We start from the raw sequence: 16,830 nt of genomic DNA on the forward strand, positions 1-16,830 counted from the left end.
TAATATAAAAGTTGAATTGTTAAATCCGCAACACAACACTGAATATTCACTTAACATATTTATTTTGTTTATAATCAAATGAAATTTAATAACGGTTACCTATAACTTGTTACAAATATAAGGAAACGTTGTTTTGTTTGTGTGCTTTAGAACGTTTCTTTGTTTAATGTTTTTTAAATGAAGTTTTACTTTATGGGAAGACAAGGATTCAATTTGTGTAAAGGTAAATTCACAATTTCTTTTCAGTTATTTCCTTTTTAAATTTTTTATAAACTTCAGGACTCATTTTTTGTTTCATTTGCTGACAAATCTAATCATAATTTGAATCACATTTTAAGGAGCTTTTGACGATCACTGATCAATCTTTTAAAAGTTGCCAGTGTACTCGACAATGTCATTAGCTATTGAAACCAGAAACAAACATTGGGCATTTCAATCAATTAAAAAAAAAGGTTTTGTGGTAATATAAAATTATCCAATACCAATCCACCAGTTAAAAAAAAAATATTTTCTTTTTTCTTTGTGTATCTGTAATGATTTCACATGTTCCAGAACATGCTTACAGTTTATTTACTATTATTACAAGTAGGAATACACATTAGAATGAAAAAGATAAAAGATTAGTTGAAATCTTCCACTCCAGGCAATCTCATTTATGAATGTCACCAGCAAATTCCCTGCAGTTTAATTTGATCGACACTTGCCTTCCATCCGTATTATTCCATACTGTGGGACAGGACAATTTTATAAGCCCTCTCCACCTTTTACTCTCTTTATAACTATATCAGTGATCGCTGTGGAAAATAAACTAGAAATTGATAGTAAATAGCAAGTTATTTCTAGTTTATTTATGTTCATAAAATACAGTAAAACGCAGAAATAATTGAAATTAATGAAGAAGAAAAAAATAACGGATTTTGGAAAAAGGGGAGGGCTTAAAGAAAATGTCCTGTACCTATATGTAATTCAAGGTATTTAACACACACACAGAGAGCAAGATTCAAAATTAAAAATGGGCAAGACTTGAACGAAAATGTTTTATAAATACAAATTATAGCAATTCCATTGTGTTTTATAGCATTCAAATTGTTCATTTCAGAAAATGACATCCCGTTGTGCTTCTTGTCTTCGTGGTGGTGATGTAGAAAAGCCGACTCATTGGTGTAGCGACTGCTCGGAACCTCTTTGTGGTGATTGTTACAGATATCATATGAAATCGAAGGTATCAACAAAGCATAAGATTATAACGATTGGTAATGTGTCTGATCTCAGTCCAGCTGTCTTAAATCTTTCGTATAAATGTAAAATTCATCCTGACCAATCGCTTGCTTTCTTTTGTCCGTCACATGATATGATGTGCTGTGTGTCCTGTATACCACAAAACCACAAACAATGCGATCAACTGATAACACTGGATAATGAGGCAGAAAATGTCAAAAGAAGTAAATTCTTACAAGCTCTAGAGATGAGATTACAGGAAACAAAACTGAAATTGACAGAATTCGTGAAAAAGAAAAACGAAAATGTTTCAGTCTTAAATGACCAAAAGGACAAAATACAAAAAGAAATTGGATACATTCGAAAGAGTATCAGCGATCATTTCGATAAGATTGAAAATCAACTTTATAATGCCTTAACAAGAGCACACGATTTATGCCATCGAACTTTGGAAGAAGGAATAGAGCAGATCCAAGAAAGACTTAACAAAATGGATGTATGGCATAAAGATATAGCAACACTCAAGGAAAACGCTTCAGATGTTCACATATTTACTGTTGTAAAAACTATCCAACCTCTTCAAAATAAACAAGAGGCATACTTAAACACATTGCAGGTAGTATAAACATAGATTGTCCATGTCGGTATGTTGCTAACAAAAAATTCTCATATTAACATAATTCTTCAATGCGCCATTGAGTGGGCTGTGTACATGCTGTGCAGTACTGAAGCATACAAAGCGTGGATAAAGGGTCTGGAGTGTTTCACATAAAACATTATAACTAAGATCGGTCGTAAGTATACTGATTTGTTCATGACTTAAGATCAATCTTAGTCGTAAGTTTTTTTTGTGAAACCGACTCCTGTATTTTAATAAGATTGGCCCATATATTATAGCCATCAATTATTAAACTAGTTCTTATTTTACAATTCATTTGCCCATTCGTTTGGAAACCAGCATGCATTGTAGCGTTTCTCCATGGCTCCTTAAACTGATATTTCATTTTGTGAGATGTTGTTTGAAGGCCTAGGTCTTAAACAATGGCTAAATATCACATAACATACTTTTTTTTTATAACACACTTTTTTTTTAAAGTGCAATACTGCGTAAATGATTATTACTTATCTCCTTAGTAATTTGAAATGGGGTTTAGCTTGCTGAATGATGTGTTTTATTTTTATATATGTAGAGATAGGCTGTAATAGTGCCTGGATGTCATCTAGCATTCTCGAAAAATAAATCGAGCAGCCAGAGAAATGAATCATTAATTTATCCAAGAGTCCCGATCAGTGGGAATCTCGAATTCCCGCGAAAAAACTGCCCTTTCACGAATTCCGCAAATAATACAGACTTAATAATCATGGCGTCCCGAAAAGGATCCTTCCGCATCAAGAAATTCTCTATACTGTTTGATTTCTGTTGTTTGCTTTGCTTTGTTTTTCTTTCTACCACTGTGTTCTGTGTCATTTTCAGCTTATATTTTTATATACTTCCTTGTTATCTCAAATGCACACATTTTTTTCTATACTTTTATAACAATGCAATACTTTTAAAACACAAGAAGAGTCAACAGAGACAATGCATGTATTCAAGGAACTATGGGATACAATATTAACTGCGTGTTCAATACTAAAAGATTTTAACAAGGACAAGGTAGTAATTTGGGAGACAATGCATGTATCCAAGGAACTATGGGATACAATATTAACTGCGTGTTCAATACTAAAAGATTTTAACAAGTACAAGGTAGTAATTTGGATGCCAATTTAACAAAAACTTTTGTCCTTAAAGTACATTTGTTTAAACTATTCTTTGTAAAAAAATGAATAGTTATATAATTCTATGAGATTTTAACATTTATTTTAGGATGAATACAGTAAGCTGAACATAGAATTCATTGGTGAGGAAGCGTGGCGACATCTTATTGCCGATGTTCCCTCTTTCGGAGAAATTTCTGTTACAGAGTCGAACCCTGCGAAAGGCAAGGATTATCTTCACTTCAAACGCAATAATATAGCAACGACTCTTAGCGAACAACTAATCAAAATACCAGAGAACAGAATATTCAATTTTGTAACAGCTAAACTCGACAAAGGAACAAAAATTAGAAGCGCGTGCTTTTTAGCAGACAATAGACTCCTTCTGGCAAGTTTTAACGACACGTGTGTTTACGTTTGTAACAAAGATGGGGACAAAAAGAAGAAAATACCGCTACATTTTAAACTGTCCGATCTTAGTTTCTTTGATAAGCAACATGTAATAATAGGTACAGGTTCAAGCATTAGAACTTTCAAAACCAGTACTTTAAGTCTTGGCGAATGTATTTCGGATTATATAAGAAATGATGTGATATCGTCTGCAAATAATCAAATAGCCATTCGATCACCTTCAGGTACCATTTCAGTTTTGGACGTAACAGGAAAATTATTACGAGAACTTAAAGTACGCTCTTACGGGTATATCACAATAGACAGATTTGGTCGTGTTTATTATACAAACAACGCAAAAAACGAGGTGCACTGTTTTTACCCCAATGGTTCCCATAAATGTATTTACCGACACGAAAGACTAAAAGATCCCTCTGGGATGACCACTGACGACGCCGGAAATGTCTACGTAGCTGGACATCTGTCTCACAATATTCATAAAATTTCCGGCCAAGGAAAAAAACATGAAATTATTCTTTCATATAAAGATGGTATTATTCATCCGCAACGTATTGCATTTCAAGACAAATCGAAAGAACTCTTGGTTATTAACAATGAATGGAGATCTGTTGACATATACCAATTACAATAACAGTTTAAGTTTGATCTGATATTTTGTTAAATATACTCAATTTGATTCAATTCCAATGTACGAGAACTATAAAGAGTAGTTTAATATTCTACTTATATTGTCATAAAGATAATTATTTAAGTTAAACTTGTGTGAGCATATAATAATGATTTAAAAAATGAACGAAGTATAGCATCCACCAATAACACCAAGGTCAATTATGTCTAAAGTAGTTAGTTAAAGTACACTTCCTGATTGCAAATTGATTCGTAACAGTAGGATTTTTAATTCGAGAATCATTCCAGTACCTAAGCACTAGCTACATGTACTAGGCAGGTGTATGGCAATATCGAGGACTGATATTCATCACGTAGCTGTGTCGTCCCAATGGAGTAGCTATGTAAAAGTATCATAACCATTTGCGTGTTTCTGGGAAGCAAATTTACTAGGTATGCTGGAGATCAAAACAGTCGAAAGCATGAGGATACTACTTCTTATAGGACAACTCGAGGGATTTTTAACCTAATTCGTAATTTAGTCTTAGTGGAAAGTTTTAAACTGTATCATTTAAGTGGTACAAATAACGAAGTACTTGTCTTGCTAGTCTATTGTTCGAGGGTTCCGCTGCCTTACGAGCGCCAGAATGTTTTAAGTACTATCTATTAGAGTTGTGAATTTCCTTTTCCTTTATTTACTTAGCCTTTTTACCTTTTTTAAATAGAGAGAAAAGACTACACTCTTTGCGTGTTAAGAACCATTGCAACAACATTGAGTGGTCCGTAGGTGGCCTATATCAAGGCTAGTAAATGTTCGTACCTATTCAGTAAATCCTTTTTTTTTTCTAGCGGCATTACATGTGTTCCCCCTAACAGTCTGGTCAACCCATATTGTACGTAAGACCTACCTATTGTATTTATTGTCGTAATGTTCCCGTCCTGAACATGCTTGACACTTGACGTAAAGCAAACAACAATCAATTACCCAATCGTGTGCTGGTGATTGGCTGCTCAAAGTATATATCCACGTGCAACGAAGACAATGTCAAAATGATATTCAGTAAGTTAAGCAAGACGTAAAGTAAAACGTTCCCATGAAATTTAGAAACAAATATTTATCTGAAATCTAAGAACAAGAATGTAAGCAATGCCCTCATTCTGTATTATCCTAGGTTATCCGATGGAAAATGGCTGTCATAGATCTGTCGCATATTCTATTTATACTTCAAATTGACTTATTGAAAAAGAGGCGGTAAATATGAAAAAAAATGTATAACGAATAATGATATACACCGGCTTTCTTAATCTGGCAAAATTCCGAGTTATCTTTCTTTATTCAGAAATAATCATTTTATTTTTTCTGACGCTGAAAATGTTTTTCTGAAAATGTTTTCCAAAGAGCACTAACGTCAGCGAACGTCACTGCAATTAAAACAACATTAATCAAAATTGGATGAAATATTGCAGCTGTTAACCGAGTGTATTGACAGTACAAAAAGAGAAAGCGGCGGATGGAATATATCACTTCGCACAAATCATTGGGACAATTTAATACGTAAATTGGTCATTTATCTAACATATTTGTCAATAAATTTTTATTTTTGCCTTTTTGCGAAGGATTTATGGAGATTGTCGACGAAATCATTGTAATTTAAAACAGGTTTAATAATATTCATAAATACGTCACAATTAAACAAGGCTATTATTGTCGATTTCTAAAACTATTTTTGGTTACGATTATACCCATATTTGAACTTAAGGTGAGGCAACGCAGGTGTTTATTTTCATGTGAACTCATTAAAAATCAGGCCTAAATTTGTTATCATGAATGATACTGTGTAGGCAAAGTCGGGCTTCATATATTGTGTCCTTTGATACAAAAAATGTGTGAACAAAACAAGAATTTGAAAATGAAGAGATGACCTTATCTTAGACGGTACCAGAGGATGTTAAGGTTATTAAGATCATTGTTCATTGTATGATGTTTAAACAAAATAGCAAATTACATCTGACTAACAGCTTCTAATAGTTTCCTAATCATTCTATTAGAATGAATGCAATTAACGCATTCAAATGCAAAAGGTATACATTTGTATATCAGTACATTTCAAACGAATTCTAATCTCCACCTTTTAACCAATTAAAAGATTTATAATTTTCCAAGATACCTACATCTTACACACCTGGCAAGGCTAACACTCTGAAACCATGAATATAAAATGTGTATGTTGTTTAAGAAGTGCTATATAATATGATATGCATGTAATATGAAGCAGTTTTTTCACTTAAATTTTACAACTCTGAATTCGATTATTTTTCAAAAACAAAATTATCGTCCACAGCTTTGAAATGCTATCAGAAAGCTTTTATTTAACATAAATACAACCAATCGAATATTTTAAAATTTGATTTTCAACACGTAACAATCATAATAGAAAATTCACACAAAACAAGTACGTATCACCGCTTCCGGTTTCACTTTAAATGTAGCCCTTGGAAGTTGTTTTTTAGTCATTAAATTCTTTAAAGGGATTTTAAGTATACCAAATAAAATCTAAACATGGAAAAATATAACGTAAGAAAAAAACATGATGTATCCTACTTCAACTCAAGGGTCTACACCCGTGGATGAACATCTGTGGTCTGTTTTCAGTTTTAGTAAGAAAGTCAAAATAGAACGACCACCTCCAGTAGTACATGCTATCTTATCCTACGTAGAATTGTTCTTTCAGTAGTTAAGTATAATCTTAAAATAAGCAGGATTTTTATCGACAAAAAAAGCATTAGTAATGACAAAATGGACTGTGCAGCTTAACCATCAAGGCGAATACTCAGGACGGTCGGGCCTGGGTGGTTTTTACTGGTCGCAATGCTTCAAACCTTCAATTTTGTTGATTGATATACTTTCCAGGGCAAGTTACTAGTACTTAGTAACTGCTAGCGATTCATATATGTTTCTGCATTTTTTGTCCATATTGTTCAACGGTTCTTATCCGCTCTTTGTTTCAAGTTATCCGTTCAGATTTTGCCTCATTTCTTAATCGAACCTGTGATTCGTCAACTTTAATTATCACTTATTAGAAACTGAACTGGAAAAAGAAAATGATAACCTGGTAGAGAATGATGTCAGACGATGAAGAAGAGTATGAATGATTCATCTATCGCTGTGTCTTTGCTTTTTTCGCGGACACAGGAAAAGAAATTCTTGTCTAGCTTCTCTTTTATATGCCACAAAACAAGGTTCAAATCACCATTTTTTCCTTAAAATGTCCTGTACCAAGTCCGGAAAATAACCATTGTTATAGTATAGTTCGTTTCTGTGTTGTGTTTCTGTTGTGTCGTTGTTCTCTTATATTTGATGCGTTTCCCTCAGTTTTAGTTTGTAACCCGGATTTGGTTTTTTCTCAATCGAATTGTGAATTTCGAACAGCGGTATACTACTGTTGCCTTTATATTTACTTTTATCCTTTTCTGTTTTATGTAATACGTGATTTCTTTCTCTTTTTGTTCGAAACAATAATGTTTATCTACAGTTTGTCAAAGCCATATTTCGCACAATATTTTTAGAAATTTTAGTTTTTAATGCTTTATAACTTCTCATTTGATTTGATCTTCCAACTGTTTTATTCCAGCGCCAAAGATGTGTCTTGTGTAGATAAAAAGCGCGTATGGTGGACAAAATTATAAGCCATGTTTCTTTCTGAGCATTTTCTTACATACGTTTATTGCTGAGGTATGATAGGACAATAACAATGAAAACCAAGGAGTAAACAATGACTCTCAAAACCAAAGGACATTTACATAAACAGTTATAAATAATAAATAAGAAACAACACGAACTCCACTAAAAACCGTGAGTGAAATCAGGTGCTCCGGAAGGGTAAGCATTTCCTGCACCGTATACGGCACCAGTCTTGTTATTTCTTTGTTCAGTTCGGTAATGATGGAAGGTTATTATGACTGAGGAAGAATATCAGATATGATTTCTGACACACTTTTATTATAATGGCCAATCAGCTCATGATGGCGACCGTAAAATTTCTTGAGTGATGACCTTAATTTGATTGATCCATAGCCCTGTCTTAGCAACTTTTGAGAAAGCAGTATTCCTCGTTCAACAAAATCAACGTACTTTGAGCTAGCTCTAGAGTAACGTATCAATTGAGACATATATACTCCATATACTGGTGCCGCTGGGGTGCTGCTACACAGAAATGGAAAGTTGACTATAGGAAAATTAAAATCATCGCGTTTGTCATAAATTTGGTATTCAACCTATCATCAGTAGTCATTTCGGGAAAAAGGTCTAAACATGAAACAGATCTATCTGTGTCTGTAGTATCTTTAATATCTATAAATCAGATCTTCCATTGTATCTTTCTTCAAATCTGGTCGATATGGCGGAGATCTGATCTGTCGTTATATCATTCAACTTATTCTCATGATAATATCTTTTTTTTCTGAACTACCTTTCAATGAGCAAATTTAATGTGCATAGTTGATTTCCCGGCCCTATGTTCTTTCTCTCGTGCAACTTGTTTCTGACTTCGTATAATCCCTACTTTTCATGCTCGTCCAACATGATCAAAACACATCATCTCATTTTCGTGTTCCTTGCAACTATAGATTGGATTGTTTCTCTTGAGAGCTTCTTGCATTCTGGTCTCTTCAGAAATCAGATTGTCTTTATTATATAGCTTTCAAAACCATATTTTGTAGACAGCACTGACCTCTATTTATTCAGCAAATGATTAAATTAAATGCAAAAACAACATAGGTAAAATTATCATTCAGTCAGTTTGTCAGTTAAACAGACTGAAAATCTAGATTTGGTGATTGTCTCCAACGTTAGCTTGGTTTGAGAACACTAATTGAATTGTAGGAAAACTGTCATTTGGTCTATGGAATAATACAAATAGCCATATGGGATAGAACAGTTTTTGGTGTTTTTAATAGTTAATAATTTTCTTCATTCCTGATGAATCAGGATATGATGTAGGTTGATAAGTATTGTCAAAAATTAGACTTAAAGGTCATTCCATATAATATCTGAATTCAAGCATATTTTAAAAGTTCTCGTCTCGACCATACAACAATAAACATGGGGCTAATAATTTACTTTCGTTCTCCCAATTGATATGTTAAACACCAGAAACGGCATGTTCCTTTTGGTGTCCCGAATCCAATCTTACATAATCGATCATACCAGGGAATCTTGGCTGTCGTTCTCGTCTTGTCATTTTTTATAAATTCGAAAAGTTCCCGTAACAAATGGGACTACTTGTTAGAATGTATACGTATTTGTATGGGTACATACAAAACCAATTGATCTTTACACTTATCGAGTCACGACACAACATAAGCAAATTTGTTTATGCCGACCTGCATGTACATGTCTTCTCATATCAATGAACACTCTCTCTAATAGGAAAAGAGTGTTGAATTGTTGTAAATGAACTTGTTGTACATGTATGATATTGAGTTATATTGGTCGTTGTACACTGAAAATAGCAAACAAATATTTTCTAGTTGATGCAATAACTTTTCTTAATTTCTTGAAAACGCAGTGGCGGATCCAGAACTTTTCATAAAGGGGGGGGGGGGGGGGGCGCTGACTGACCTAAAGGGGGGAGGGGCATTCCAGTCATGCTTCAGTAATTCCCTATATAAGCAACCAAATTTTCCCACGAAAGGGGGGCCCGGGACCCCCAGCCCCCCTGGATCTGCCTATGAAACGTCTTGCTGAAAAAGCCAACGACTCGTCCCAGCCCGAAGAGACAATTGTTATCGACCTTAATTTCGTCGTACTTATCCATATATTACTAATTTCATGATGGTTACTCAATTTAAAGATTGTAATTTTACCATAATTTCTCGCAGACGTATCATACATTTTATTTGATGCTCATCAAAATGATTCGATAACATTGATTAACTTCACATATTATCCAGATTAGAAATATAATGTTGAACAGCAACAAACTAATGAATTCTCACTACGAGGAAGGGGTTGGTTAACTTTCACAGCTATACAGTTGATTTTACTAAATTCAATACAGAAACGAAAACGTATATCGTCTTTTTAGTCATGACGACACCGAATAACATAATTAAATAGGTTTTTGACGACAGCGAACCACATTATTTAATGATTTTATATAAATGGTTAGATATATCCATCTCTTTTATCGCAGCCATAAAACAAGTTGTTTTCAACTAAATTCAAATTCAAAAGGTAAATTATGAGGAACGCTAGCAAACGATTACTCAAAATGGAGACCCTAATAATATAATCATTAATTATAAATGGTATCATCAACTCATTCGTCACTACACAGGCCTGTTGCCATAACCAGGAATTTCCAAGGGGGTAGGACTTGCGAAGCAACTTTAACAGTTTCAAATCAAACAGAACATATACTTTAACAGTGCTTATTTGATTTCAAGTGGGGATTTGCATGATCTACTCGACATCCGCCCCACCCCCACCCAAAAAGAAGACCTCTGGCTTCGGATGTGCTACATCGATACTGATATGGTTTATAACAAACCTTTCTAAAATTGTCCGTTTATAGATTTTGAAATTATGAAGAACCAATGTTTAAACCTACTCAGGCAAAGCTGTCCTTAGACGGATTCAATCTTGTTTAGGTTCCTGTCGATCATATAGCCCAACTGTTTCGGTTCTTATACTTCATTGGCTTTCACAAATTCAGCTTTGAGCGTTCCTGGTGAAAGAAAATCCACAAAAGCGCTTCGGACTCATGAAATTTCACCTACTATAAAATAACTATTGTCTTTTCCAAAGGTATCATTTAGAATAACTTTGTAGGGACTTATTTAATTCCATATAGATCTGTCGAGGCCCGAGCCCCACAATGGACGCTATGTATTGCTCCGATTAGGGTGTGTATTATGATTTCTTATAACCAAGTGTAGCATGTAACATGAATGTGTAAACGCCAGGATCGTTGTTCTTCTAAATACCTCAACCTCTTTATGTAAGGTTGAATTTTACATTTAACCAGTCAACTTGCGAACGCGTCACTTGCATCAGCTGTCCTTACTGGTCACCATTTGATATATCTGCAAGTCTCATATCGGACCAAGAACAAAAACAACTAAGAAAAGACAAAGCAAACCTCAAAGTACCGATCTTAGAGTACTAAAAGTCAAGTGCACAAACTTAAAATAAACCATACCTTTTTTAACTAAAAATCATTCAGTATTCTTCTAACGGTTTTAGTACAGAAACGTCATTGCCAATCTTAGCTATATATAGAACAATATGGTTTACTTCAAAGTTAACATAACATGTACTGTCCAATTTACAACGTTTAAATTATTTTACCTGAAATTTCAGAATAAGAATTTTCTATGTCATCGTGTTATTTGTCTGACTTTAAATCCACCAGAGGTTCTGCATTGACCTTATTTAAAAAGAACTGTAAAATTGTGAAGGATGTAGCTACGTTTTTCGGCATTTTTTCAAGTTGTATATTTAAATTAAAATAATAAAAATACCGAGCTGGGAGGAAAATACAAAACGGAAAGTCCCAAAACAAATGACAAAATTAAAAGCTCAAACACACCAAACGAATGGAAAACAACTTTCATAAATCCGACCTGACGTGGGGTGAATTGAACCTGGTTTACAAGCTTGCTTAACCTATCACTGATACAGTTTGGCCAGCTAAAGATTTTTAATATCAAATGATAACAGTTTTCCTTTAACTTCCGCTGATAATAATTTAATTAAAAATAAACACCCACAGTATCTTAGTAGCCCTCATGAAATTTATATGTTTTCATCAAAAATTATTTGTTTTTTTTTCTTTTTTCCTTTTAGGTTTATAGCGGGAAGTTAGTATAGTCTGCTTCTTTGCTTTTATGTCTGGGAGTACTTTATCGCATTCATTTTTTTTTTAAACTTGTTCTTATGTGATTTCTTTGATTCAAAATGTATGACGTCTTGAAAGGACTTAATGATGGTGAAAAAAATTAGGATCAGACAGTACTTCATGTGTTTTTATATGTAGATCATAATTATTCTGTAAATTAATAAGTCTGAGAGAAGCTTCGTGATGAAAAAGATCCATAAGATTTAAGGAATGGTTATTTTAGTATCTATACAGCTCATATATGTTATTAGTACTCAACTTTGCAATTTTGTTCTTCTTTTTCATCCCATCAAGCTCCAGTGTTTTGTTTTAAAATCAAAATCTTGCTGAGAGATTTCATCTTTCCAGAAAAAGTCGAGATGTTGATAATGATAAAGTGGATGTCAGTTCCTTGTTAACTGTCTTAGTTTCACCAGGAACAGTTCAGATGGTGACATATATTAAGGTCTGGGTTGCGTTCATAGTCAAACTATATGCACTTTTAAAACATGCATGGATACATGGACTGAAATTATAATTAACTCTTATATAATTGAAACAAACAGATACTTTAATATAACGAATACATCATTAATACTTAATACCAAGATGGTATCAAGAGGAGAAAATTATGATTTGTTTCATAATCAATGCAGGAAAAATAAATACTTTCGAATTGATCACACATGTATCAAATTTGTTAAATATCTAGAAATAATAAAATCAGACTCGGTAAAAATAAATAGAAAAGCTTATTGTTAACAGTCGATGACGATGATTATGTAATTTTAGCAATACTTTTATTGAAACTATCTTAATAAATAGGATTTGTTATAGGTTACATAAAACTGCATCTAAATTGATATCAAAATTAGAACATAATATTAAAGAATGAGAGTTACATTGACGTTTTATATTAATGTGACGTAATATGTACATTGTAAAGAGGTCTTGCTATTCACCAGTAGTGATGATTCAAAAAAGGACAAGTTGATGAAGGGTTATTTAGTCCTTAGCATTAAACTTATCATAGATACCAGGTTTAACATTGTGTACGCCAGACTCGCATTTCGTCTACAAAAGACTCATCAGTGACGCTCGAATTATTCAAAGTTAAAATAGAGATAAATATCCTAATTTTTATAGTTAAGTACATACCAATTCAAAAATAAAAGTCAATCATAAATTATATTATAAAAACAGATGAACAAGTTGTATTTATTGTCTATCTTAAAATAGACAATTGTATCGCTTATAAGGACAATAAACCTGGAACGATATTCAAGCTCCAACGGTGTTTAATCTACTGGTATTTTAGCTGATATACCGAAGTATTTAATTAAATATGTTCTGATTCTTAGAGCTATGATACTTACGGTTCACCTTGTCTGTTTGTTAGTTAAACAAATCAAAAATTTTCTCAAAACTGCAAAACACTTGTACTTCATATTTGATCAACATGTTGACAGTGACGATTTATAATGAGTAAATACATTTCGGATAAATCAGACACATATTCGAGTTGGTTGACCGTTATGGAATACAGGTATCCGTTTCGCAGATGATATCGAACATGTTTCTTATGTCGTAGCTACAATCCCGTTCCTTTTTGACGAGTGTAACCTACCGAATTAAACTATTTACTGGGTTTGTAATTACATGAGCAACACGCCGGGTGCCACATATGGAGCAGGGTTTGCTTATTCTTCTGGAGCACATAAGATCACTCCCAGTTTTTGTTTGGGTACGTGTTGATTTGTCCTTAGTTTCTTATGTGTGTCTTGTGTACTATTATTTGTTTGTTTATCGTTTTCTTTTTTGTGCATAGCGTGTTCAGTTTATTTTCAATCTATGAGTTTGAATGTCCCTCTAGTATCTTTCGTCCCTTTTCTATTCCTTATTTGGCGATACTCAGATATATTGAGAAACCTTAATATCGATGTCGCAATTTGTCCAGTAAATCGAAATAAAAATACTTAATGTCTTATCTACATCTTCTCAGTGATAATTTGTAAATAAAGTTTATAAACCCATCAACGATACCATGTTTTTAATTGTGTACGCCAGATGTGCGTGTAATCGGATCTACCAGACAACTACTGCATTCTATCTGATTTTTTGAATACGAGTTTGGGTAAGCTTAGCATGTAAACGCAAGTAACTGTAAGTGTGATATGCACTGAAAGACTTGAACTCTCTTCGTGAGTCTAGGGTATTACTAGATTGAGTATATGACGAACAGATGTACAATAGAGACGAAGGATTTTTACAAGCTATTGTAAAGATCATGAGCTGTTTCATTAGACAAAAGCATGAAAACTTGATAAGAAAAGCTGATTCAAATCATATAGGTAATTGAATTGGATTAGAGGGTAAAAAACTTGAAATATTCGATAATTTGCGCACAATTAGGGTTACACATCATTAAATATTATAGGCTCAGACATTTTTTGGAGATAACATGGTATTCATAGTTTAGAGTATGGTTCATTGATTATTCGTTGTGTGCAGCCGATATTTTATTTATTATTAAACACTTCGTGGACTGCATTATTCAAAAGACTAAGTAATATATTTTCCTTAGTTCTTAAGGTCATAAAAAGCCTTTTCTATGCTGTGACGAGACACGTATTTTTTATAGTGCAGAATTGATAGGAAAAGGAAAACTTACAAAAATACCGAACTCCGAGTAAAATTCAAAACAGAAAGTTTTTCTCAAGTCATGCAGTATCTCAAAAAAAGCTACTTATGTGTTATATTGGAAAACAATTATATAATGCAATACAATTAACTAGGAGTACGTCAAATACTTCATTGGTTACATAGCAATATTAACCTTCAAGACATGGAAAATCCATTTAACCAGAGACCTCCCATATGAAAACAACAGGTTCATTACTCAGATTTTACTCCACATTAATTTTTAAATTGTTCAAAATCATTCCAGTTTTACATTTTTGTTTTATTACTGTAAAGTTTCTTATAAGCAGATTAAAATTGAGAATGGCTGGTTGAAATGCTTACGTATACTTACATCGTACATTGATTAACAAGATTTTTTTCTTTTTGGGAATTTGGTAAATGAGAGTCTTTTTCAGGAAAACATGTTGTTCATCTATAAGATATCTAATATTTGGATCATTTTTCGGACCGTGATAATGGAACAAAATTCGCTTTGGCAGCGCATCATTGCGTCGAAAAATAAAACCAAATGATTGTGGGGGTTATGTAATCTGTATATATCTAACATTAACTGTTTTGGGTAAATAAGATAGTTTCGAAAAACATAAAACACTAACATGCTAAATTTGGGTTGTTTATTTCTTAACTCGATGAAGTCTTTATCGACCAAAAACTGTTTATTGTTTAATACGTAGTATGTCATATCAAAACATATTTACGGAGGAGTGCAAAAACATAAACACATCATCTTCCAAACTAGATATGCGATACTTATTTCACAGCTAATATGCAATATTTCTTAATATCAAAAGATTTTTGTCATCGATATAATCAGATTTCTTTACATTTACACGGTGGTCCCTGTAATTTGCACCTAGTGAAAACGACCTTTATGTAATAAAAAGTCAAAATTAACAAATAGCTCTTATCTAATGTACTAATACATCCAATATTTACATTAAACTTTCAACGCGGTATGGTGTAAAATTGCATGTTGTGCATTTGAATCATTTGTAAAGATTTCTCAACATGTAAACATTATATATCTTAATTAATGTGTAAATTAGTTTCAAAACATATATTTTTTTGTAAAAAGAAAGATACGAAACAGACCATACAATATCCTCGGTCAATAACTTTCAAATCTAAACACGCGAAAGTACATGAGTTCTTTTGTGAAAAGATATATTTCGTATGCTCTGAAAACCTAACCTTCCCCGAAAAAGATAACTGTTTGCTGATAAAACCAGGTTTAATCTACCATTTTCTACATTTGAAAATGCCTGTACCAAGTCAGGAATATGACAGTTCTTGTCCATTCGTTTTTGATGCGTTTTGTTATTTGATTTTCCATGTAATTATGGACTTTCCGAATTGATTTTCCTCTAAGTTTAGTATTTTTGTGATTTTACTTTTTTCTGATACTCAGATTAACAGGTTAATCAAAGAGCGACACGACAAAATGTGTCAAACAGTTCCAGTCCGTATTTTCTACAAATATGAAGAAGATTTTTTGAGAAGACTTTAATTTAAGTGGATGATTCTTGGAACGTAGAAGGCGAACCGAACCCCCTTCTCTCTGATTGGAAAATAAATATCATTTTTATCATAAAATTGTATTCAAAAACGTTTTTCGAGAATTACCACCTATCCCTTTAAATAAAATCTAGATCCACCCCTGAGTGTAACAAGGAAATGATTATACTGTTACATTTCAGTTAATTCGATACTTATAAATCAATTTTCTGTAATCATGCATCAATAAATTGAAGATAAAAGAAACTCAGAAATTTTAATTTATTTTATGAGCCGAGATCTGTGTATGTAAATCAATTTTCTGTAATCATACTTCAATAAATTGAAAATAAAAAAAACTATAAATTCTAATTTATTTCATAAGCCCAGGTTTGTGTACTTTGAATTATTTCATTTCATAACCTTTGTAACCTTTTTCATAAAAATTCACACCCTATTAAACACGTTAAACATATTAACATCTACATGAGTGGGATACAATGTATACATGTAACATATATAATCAGTAGAATGTACTACAGTTACGAAGTTACAACTTTTCAATCGTTAATTTTAGAGCTATTTTCGCAGAACATAGTTGTAATAGCAACCTACTAGTACTATCACCACGTGTCAAAAATCATTGGAATGAGCTGTGTCATGAATGATTTAATTCACCTGTCGTAAAGTCAACGACCAAGAATCTGTCATGTTCGTTCAAATTAAGATTTAGGAAGTCAATAGCCGATGAAGCGCTGTT

General features: G+C 32.9%; 1 protein-coding gene across 1 annotated transcript; it reads left to right on the top strand.

Annotated features, from left to right (window-relative positions):
- Positions 1-168: 168 nt before the first annotated feature.
- LOC139519590 (uncharacterized) lies at positions 169-4,144 on the top strand. Its single transcript, XM_071311762.1, has 3 exons — positions 169-223; positions 1,100-1,834; positions 3,086-4,144. The coding sequence occupies exons 2-3, from the start codon at positions 1,103-1,105 to the stop codon at positions 4,016-4,018; spliced, it is 1,665 nt and encodes a 554-aa protein (XP_071167863.1). The 5' UTR covers positions 169-223; positions 1,100-1,102; the 3' UTR covers positions 4,019-4,144.
- The last annotated feature ends 12,686 nt before the right edge of the window (positions 4,145-16,830 follow it).

Source organism: Mytilus edulis, chromosome 4 (genome assembly GCF_963676685.1).
Source record: "Mytilus edulis chromosome 4, xbMytEdul2.2, whole genome shotgun sequence".
Lineage (NCBI taxonomy): Eukaryota > Metazoa > Mollusca > Bivalvia > Mytilida > Mytilidae > Mytilus > Mytilus edulis.

Coding starts and splice junctions, on each gene's coding strand:
- LOC139519590 (XM_071311762.1), top strand. CDS start 1,103: ATGACATCCCGTTGTGCTTCTTGTCTTCGTGGTGGTGATGTAGAAAAG. Junction 1,835..3,085: donor CATACTTAAACACATTGCAG/GTAGTATAAACA, acceptor CATTTATTTTAG/GATGAATACAGTAAGCTGAA.